At 45.1% G+C, this 8,994-nt stretch overlaps 1 protein-coding gene across 1 annotated transcript in view; it reads left to right on the top strand.

The window, feature by feature from the left end:
- The window catches only part of LOC102728454 (uncharacterized), a 67,967-nt gene that overhangs the window by 50,929 nt on the left and 8,044 nt on the right, over positions 1-8,994 (top strand). Inside the window, 3 exon segments of the mRNA XM_031037909.2 lie at positions 4,919-5,015; positions 5,611-5,699; positions 6,286-6,409. Of these exon segments, the coding sequence (XP_030893769.2) occupies positions 4,985-5,015; positions 5,611-5,699; positions 6,286-6,409 (244 nt within the window). The 5' untranslated portion in view covers positions 4,919-4,984.

The following is an 8,994-nucleotide window of genomic DNA, read 5'->3' as shown; positions in this document are numbered from 1 at the left end:
TTATTTTTAATGATAATATGGATCAATCACAGTGTCTTTATCCATTCATCTGTTGAAGGACACTTGGGTTGTTTCCCAATAAATAAAGTTGCTATGGACATTCATGTACAAGATTTTGATTGGATAATGCTTTCCTTTCTTTTGGGGGATTTTTAAAGATTTTATTTATTTATTTGACAGAGAGAAACACAGTGAGAGAGGGAACACAAGCAGGGGGGGTGGGAGAGGGAGAAGCAGAGAGCCCGATGCGGGGCTCGATCCCAGGATCATGACCTGAGCCGAAGGCAGATGCGCAAAGACTGAGCCACCCGGGAGCCCTCCCCTCCTGGATTTTTATTTGTCAACTAAGCAAACTAAGCACCCCGGTCTGAGGCCCGGCCCCTCCCCTCCCCTTCCCTCCCCGCCGCCCCGCGAGGCCCGCCGCCCCTCGACGCTTCCCCTCCTCCCCTCGCCGCCACCGCTCCGCTAGGCCCGGGCCCCGCCCCTCGCGCCCCTCGCGTCCCCCAAGGCCCGCCCCCGCCGCCCCCCGCCTCAGCCCGGAATCGCCGACCGCCCCCCTCGGCCGCCGCGAGCCCGAAGCCGGAAGCGGAAGTGCGGCGGGGGCGCGGCCGAGGAGGAGCCGCGGGTCTGCCCGGCAGGTCTGAGTCGCAGCCGGGAAGCCGCGAGCCCGGGATCTCGGGTCCCACCCAGGAGGGGCTGGGCCTCGGGCAGTCCCCGGTCACGCCGGTGTCCCTCCGTCCGTCCCCGGGGGCCTCAGGCTGTTGCTCAGGTCAGCGTGTAGGTCCGGACGCGCCGTCCCCCTCAGAAAGCACGGTTCCCCGTCACCTCACCTGGGGGCCACTCTGCCCCCCTCTCCCCCCACCCCCGGACTTCCCGCCCTCTCTGGGGACAGTGGGGTTGTCACATATCACACACCGGCCTCTAGAGGGTAGTGGCCGGGGATGCTGCTCAGCATCCCCCGATGCATGGGACCGCCCCCGCGACAAAAAGTCATCCCGCCCCGGTGTCCGCAGTGCCAAGGTTGGGAAACCCTCCTGCTCTCTGCAGGGCCTTGCGTGTCCGAGGTCTTGCACCAGCTGTGGAAATCGGTTCAAAGTCAGCGGAGTCACTTAGCCGATGGACCCCCCCCCAGCGACCAGCCGCAGAAGCTCCATCCCGCGAAATGAGGGAGCGAGGCGAATGCGCACAGCCTGACGCCGCGTTCTCCCACTTGGGAGCAGACGGCTGGGGAACCAGGCAACTTCGGCTCTCGCGGCACCTTAAATCAGTAAATTTTCAAAATGGTGAATGGGCGGTCTTTCTATCCAACAACTATTACTTCCTATAAAGGCCTCAAAAGCAATCTTTGTGCCTCCCCACCCCTCCGCCCCAAGGCAAGAAGAGCATCTCTCTAGTTCCAAGTTTGCGTGGAAACCAGCCTCAGGCTCCACTCGTTCTCAGGGATCCGTGGATTTCCGTGTGACCAGGTGAGTTCCCCGTGGAAATTGTATCAAGAGGTTCTAGCAGCCTCCACTGCGCAGAACTGCCAATGGGCCCTTCCTGTGGGCAAGTGACACCAGGGGTCACTAAGAGTGAGGGTTAAAAATTAAATTACTCAGTTTTCTTAGAAAATACTCACTTGTTGAAAATTCTGGTTAAAGTTTTTCTTTGCATTTGGTTCAAAACTAACATGATACGAAAAGGTCTATGTTAGAAAATCTTGCCCTCCCCTGTTCTTCCATCCTGTTCGTCCCTTAGGGACCTATATAGGTAATTGCTTTTAGTGGTTTATCGTGCATTCTTATCCTTCCAGGTTTTCAAGTGAATACAAGCAAATGTATTCTTGTTTCCACTTTACTTACACAAAACATTGTAGTCCTGTATGCGTTTTTCTTTGCCTTGCGTTTTGTCCCTTAACATATACTGGAGATTTTTCCATTATTAGTTCATACTTTGCTCCTTGTAATGGCGAATAGTATTAAAAACCAAGATCTAGACACTGGGTGTGCTAAGTAAGTGCCCCTTGAGTAACATTCCTTCTAGGACCTTTCCCTGGATTTAGCTAGGAAATATATGTGTGTTTTTGGCCGGACGGGGGAGAGGTTGTTCTTATTGTTTAAGGTTTTATTTTTATTTTTTAAAGATTTTTTTTAATTTATTTATTTGAGAGAGAGAGACCATGAGCAGGGGGGAGGGGCAGACAGAAAGGGAGAAGTAGACTCCCCACTTAGCAGGGAGCCCGCCCACCTGGGGCTCCATCCCAGGACCCTGGGATTATGACCTGAGCCTAAGGCAGATGCTTAACCACCTGAGCCACCCAGGTGCCCCTAAAATTTTATTTTTAAGTAATCTCTACACCCAAGGTGGGGCTCAAACTTACAACCCCGAGATCAAGAGTCACACACTCCACCGACTGAGCCAGCCAGGTGCCCGGGAAATATATGTTTTTTAAATCATGAGTTTAACATGGTATTTCTAATTCAGTTTTAATTTTGCAGTTTTTTTTTCCTTAACTTTTTGGATTTTATGTTAATTTTTATATGTTACACTAAAAATATTGGCTCCTAATAACATTGATTTATTTACTTAATGGTACTCTCCTTCCCTGTATATAAAAAATGACACTCAGAAACATTGCTGCCCATATCTAGCAACCCCACTTCTGGAAATATATTCTGAGTGTCAACCTCCCAAAATACAAAACAATATGAGATTATTTGTGGGAGCATTATTTCCAGCAGCAAAAGATGAGAAGCAACTCAAATGTCCATCAGTAGGAAAGTGGCAGAATTAGCAATATACTTTGTTTTAAAGTCATAGGAAAGTATTGTTTTTTCAGACTGTTGTGGTCGTGTTTCCAAATTGATGAGCAATTAGGTTTCTCTTGTTGTTTGTTTTCAGTTTTGAGGATTGCAGTTGTATTTTTTTAAATATGATTCCAAAGCCAAAATTCTCTAATAAGACATGTTCAGGGAATTCTAACTATAATTCCTGTCTCTTCTTCTCAGTTATTCTCCTGCCCTTATTGGTCACCATTTATATTCATTTGTTTTAGTCTCTCAGTATTTCTTTTGCATTTAGAAGCAAATGGGTATGTGTATCTGTGTATGTATCTGTCTATATGTGTCTATAAATGTATATATGCAAAATATATATATGCACATATATATACATACATATGTGTCTCTCCTGGCCTTTCCCTTCTTATAAAAAGGAACATTCCATACACTGTTTTATACCTTGATTTTTTTTCTCTCCTTATATTTATTGGGGATAATAATCTCTATGAATACCTAGAGATCATCTCATTCTGTAATGGCTGCATGATTCTTCACTGTATGGATATCCCCTAGTTTATTCAACCAGTTCCCTATAGATGGTCATTTGTGTTGCTTTTAGTCCTTCGCTATTATATATATTGTCACAGTAAATAGTCTTAGACATCGGTTTTAGTATTTCCGTATCTTTGAGAAAGATTCCTTCAAGTGCGATTGACAGAGAAGAAGTAAACATCTTCACAGTTTTGTGTGATGATGACAAATTTCCTTCTGTAGGATTGCACCCCAGCAATGTATGAGAGTGCCTTTCCGGACAGACTTTCCAATAAAGGGTTTTTCTTGATCTGACAGATAAGAAATAGTATCAGTGTAGTTGCAATCTGCATCTCTGTTATTATGAATAAGATCACCAGTGATTCTACCAAGGGTGGTGTCCTTGAAATGGTTGAAACCAGAGTGTCCCAAGTTGAGGAGTAAGTGGGACGTGAGGAAATGAGTCAAGGGTTGAAAACACTTTGCCAGTGATCAGGGAGAGACTAGGTGGAAACAGAAGGAAACCTGCCCTTATGATAGATTTATTTCACTACTAAAAACACTGCATTCCCCCATATATATATTTACTGTTAAGCCAACATATTGGTAAAAACGGCTCAATATCAGGAATATGGATTTATAATAAAGACAGCAACCTATTACTGAGTAGTTGAATAGCAATCCAACAATTATTATTTTTTTTATCATGGCAAAACCCACTTAAGGTAGAAATATTAAAAAGCCAGTAATATTTCCCCCTCTTGTAGGAATTAAATTAAGGAAGTGTGGGCATTCTACTGAAATGTCACTGTAACACATAGATGTCACCATAATATGAAAGTAATCTTTCTGTGAGGGTTACTTTTCTAAGCAGCAGGAAAAATGGTTAATAGAACACCCTAATTTAAATAAACTTAGCTTAAATTTAGAGATATATCAGCTTCTGACAAACTCTCATTAGTAATAAATTTAGGAAATGGCTAGATGTTGTAAACATCAAACAGGGAGTGCCTGAGGAGACAGGAGAGCGGCTGGACTGAGTCCTTTGTGTGGTTGGGAACAACTGAGTGGACAACGACGAGGTTTGGGAGGCTGGGTTCAGAGAGACATTTCTGAGCTGTTGTTCTAGATGGTAGAACAGGGTCAGGTGATGACAGAGTCTAGGGTGGTGCCGATGGAAGGTGCGGCCAGCGTGGATGGGGACCAGCTCGTAACAGTGAGGGTCATCCTCACGCCCTCTGATGTTATCCGAGGGCAGTGGGACTGGAGATGGAAAGACTCATGGGAGGCAGATGCCAGCGTGTCTATTTGGTAAAGGGGTTGTAGCTGGGAATGTGTTTGTGACAACCGCTTGGATGGGAAGGATGTGCCCTGAGACTCGGTGGAGCTGAGGATTTAAATGGGGGTGACACAGGCTTGTGCTGGTTGTTCCAGTTAGGACAGAAGAGGACAAGTTTTTCACATGCCCTCCGTTCATCACATGCTAGTAAGCAAAGTAAAGACCCAGGATTGGAGACCCCACTTGCATTTAAAGGAGGACACGGTGGGCAGGCTGAGACCCGTTCATCCTCAGTAGCCTGGAGAGGGAGAAAGGCTGTGAAAACTTCCTGTTTTCCCATTTCGTCCAGAGCTTGGCCTGCGTGCACTGTGGGGACGAGAGGAGGAGTGTCCGGGTGCTCTGTCTGAGTCACAGGATGGCGGCCATGGTTCTGTCCCCCACTTGCGGTAAGTTGGGGGGCCCTCAAAATCCAAGTGTTAAAGGCCCCTGCACCACAGAGCAGGAAAGGAGGGGCTGAGCAGGGAGGTGGGAGTAGAGCCCCGAATGCCCAGGGGTCACCAGGACCCCGTGTGGTTCTTGGGATTTGGGGTGTTGGTGGTTTGAGTGTGTCTGTGGAGATCTCACCTGTGTGCTGAATATGGGAGAGCCTTTGAATTTACCTCAAATTCTTTCTATAAACTTGATAAAATGAAGTGCTGTCCCTTGAACTTCAATTTCCTCATCTGTGAAATAGGAATTATCATCTTTTCCTCCAGCGCAGTAAGAGCCTTGACCCTGTTTTCTGGCCCTGGTGCGACAGGGTTCTGCTCTGTTGTCCTGTGAAAGGTGTGTGTGTATGTGTGTGTGTGTGTGTGTGTGTGTGTGTGAGAGAGAGAGAGAGAGAGACAGGGTTCTGCTCTGTTGTCCTGTGAAAGGTGTGTGTGTGTGTGTGTGTGTGTGTGTTGGGGTATGGTCAATTACAGGTAGGTGAGGAAGCCTCCAAACTGGTGAGTGCTAGAATATAGAGCAATCCTGGACTCTTCCGACTCATTTCTTCTCCAGCTCAGTCTTCCCTGTACTCAGCCTCTCCTCAAAAAGGATGCACAGAGGAGGAAGGGTTGGTTCATGGCTTCCTGACAAGCTGGTTACCGGTGAGTCACATATTTTTTTCCCAAATAATTATTCTTTTGACCAAAAGTTGGACTTACCTTTCAGGGCCTGGAGCCCCACAGCCAAACCAGGTCTTCAGGCATTCCAGGATCTCCGGGCATCTGGTGGTGGATAAAGGGTTGTCAGTGTTTATCAACATTTTCTATATTTTCCTAACTTCCTCCAGAGTCACTTTATACATTACATTATTATTAGTTTTAAAGGAAAGACATGACTGTGTCCTATATTCAAGCAATTGGTGATGGCCACTGGGGAGTATCTCTGACATCTGCCATGTCCCCGGCCTATGCTCAGCCCTGAGATCGAGGGAAATAAGACTGCAGGATTCCACGGTCTCACTGGAATAAGGGACTCACCTACATGTTAAAGGTACATTTCACCTTGGGAGTGGGCGTTAGTAGGCAGGAGAGGAGCCCTGCAGGCTGAGCCCAGGAGCAGTGGAGAGCAGAGCTCACAACCCTGCCCATACATCTTGTGCTTGGGGTTTCCTGTCCCTAGTCCTGTCATCCTCCTATCAACTTGGTGGGGGTGGTCCTTGGCTAAGCCATGATGCTTGTGACGGCTCAGGACTTGGTGACCTTCGAGGATGTGGCCGTGGAGTTCACGCAGGAGGAGTGGGCACTGCTGGACCCTTCTCAAAGAACACTGTACAGAGACGTGATGCGGGAGAACTGCAGGAACCTGGCATCGCTGGATAAGCCCCACCTCAGCCCTGCATTTATTTAATGACTCAGGTAATAAGTCTTTTCTTTTTTTAATTCATGTGACATTCACAGAACAGAAAACATTTTTAATGTATAATTCAGTGATTTTTAGTAATGCCACAGTGTTGTGCAACCATCTCTAATTCCAGAACATTTATTGCACCAAAAATAAACCCTATAATCATTAAGTAGCCACTCCCTTTCCCACCTACTCCAGCCACTGGCTACCGTGGATCTACTCTCTGTCTCTGGTTTTACCTGTTCTGGACATTGCATATAAATGGAATCATACAATATATAGCCTTTTGTATCTGACTTCTTTTGCTTAGAATAAAGTTTTCAAGGTTCAGCCATGCTATAGCATGTGTCGAACTTTATTCCTTTTTCTGGCTGAACGTTATTCCATGGTGTGTATATACCACTTTCTCTGTGCCCACTCATCAGTCGATGAACATTTGAGTTGTTTCCACCTTTTGGCTACTGTGAAGAGTGCTGTGCTCTGCTATGAACATTCATGTATGTTTTTGCCTGAACATTTGTTTTCAGTTCTCTTGTACATTTGCCTAGAAGTGGGATTCCTGGGTCATATGGTCATTTAATGTTTAACTTTTTTTTTTTAAAGATTTTATTTATTTATTTGAGAGAGAGAGAATGAGAGACAGAGAGCATGAGAGGGAGGAAGGTCAGAGGGAGAAGCAGACTCCCTGCCGAGCAGGGAGCCCGATGCGGGACTCGATCCAGGGACTCCAGGATCATGACCTGAGCCGAAGGCAGTCGCTTAACCAACTGAGCCACCCAGGCGCCCTAATGTTTAACTTTTTGAGGAACCTCCAAACTTTTCTCCATGGTACCTGTGCACCATTTACATTCCCACCAACAATGTGGGAACACTTGGTTATTTGCATTTCCCTAAAGAATAATAAGATGGGTCCTCTTTCCATGTGCTTGTTAGCCATTTGTATATCTTCTTTGGGAAAATGTGTATTTGAGACCTTTGCCCACTTTGAGAGGGCTGGGGTTGTTTGCCTTTTTATTGTCGAGTTGTAAGAATTCTTTATATATTCAGGATGCTGGACCCTCATCAAATAGATGATTTGCAAATATTTTCTCCCATTCTATGGATTGTCTTCTCACTTTCTTGAAGGATAGTTTTGCTGCATATAGAATTAATGAATGACAGAGGTTTTTTCCTTTCAGCACTCTGAATATGTCATCCCACTACTTTTTGGCCTCTGTGATTTCTGATGTGAAATCAGCTGTTAATCTGATTGATGGTGATCCCATATATGTGATGAACTAAAAATTCTCTTGTTGCTTTCAGGATACTCTCTTAGTCTTTAGCTTTCAACAGTTTGATTATAATGTGTCTCAATTTGGTCTCCTTGAGTTTATCCTCCGGTGTTCATTAAGTTTCTTGGATATGTAGATTCATGACTCTCTTCAGTTTGGGGAATTTTTTGGCCATCTATCTTTTTAAAATATTGTTTCTGTCCCTTTCTCCATCTCCTCCCCTTTAAGAACTCCATTATGCACATGTTGGTTGTTTGATGGTGTCCCACAGGTTTCTTATGCTCTGTTCTTTTTTTTTTCCCCCTCTATGCCCTTCAAATTGGGCAATCTCAATTGACCTGTCTTCAAGTTCACTGATTCTTTCTTCCACCAGATCAAGTTTGATGATAAACTTTTCTAGTGAATGTTTCATTTTAATTTATTGTACTTTCCACTCCAAAATTTCTGTTTGGTTCTGTTTTATAATTTCTTTCACTATTTGTTGAGAATCCTTTTTCATGGTTTCCTTTAGCTCTTTGCACGTTCTTAAAATAGTTGAAATCTTGGTCTAGGGGTGCCTGGGTGGCTCAGTCGTTAAGCATCTGCCTTCGGCTCAGGTCATGATCCCAGGGTCCTGGGATTGGGCCCCACATTGGGCTCCCTGCTCAGCAGGAAGCCTGCTTCTCCCTCTCCCAGTCCCCCTGCTTGTGTTCCCTCTCTCACTGTGTCTCTCTCTGTCAAATAAATAAAATCTTTAAAAAAAAAAAAGAAGAAATCTTGGTCTAGTAAGTCTCTTCCTCAGGGACAGTGTTTCTTAATTTCCTTTTTCTGTAATGGCCATGCTTTTTTGTTTCTTTGCATGCCTCATAATTTGTTGAAAACTCCAAAAACGTTTGGAATGTTAGGACAGTTCTGTAAGTCAGAGATTCTCCTATCCCCAAGGTTTATTGTTGTTGCTTGTTCTAGTTAGTATTGTTTGGTGACATTTTCTGAACTAATTTTGTAATGTCTGTATTTGTCATGTGTGGCCACTGCAATCTCTATTTTGTTAAGTTAACGGTCAGCTAGTGATTTATCAGAGGTTTCCTTAAATGCCTGGAACTCCAAAACTCCCAGTCTTTGCAGATGGTCTCTGTGTATATAGGAGCATGCCTTCAAAACTCAAACAGTTTACAACTCTGCCTTAGCCTTCACTTACTGCTTGTGTAGAGCCTGAAGGTCAGTCAAAGGTGAAGGCTTAGTGCCTTTTCAGATATTTTCTGAGCGTACACCCAACCATGGGTATGTACATGTTCTATATTCC

Source organism: Leptonychotes weddellii, chromosome 1 (genome assembly GCF_054177405.1).
Source record: "Leptonychotes weddellii isolate Sample4059 chromosome 1, ASM5417740v2, whole genome shotgun sequence".
In the NCBI taxonomy this organism is placed as follows: Eukaryota; Metazoa; Chordata; class Mammalia; order Carnivora; family Phocidae; genus Leptonychotes; species Leptonychotes weddellii.
This window is presented reverse-complemented; position numbering and strand designations above follow the sequence as displayed.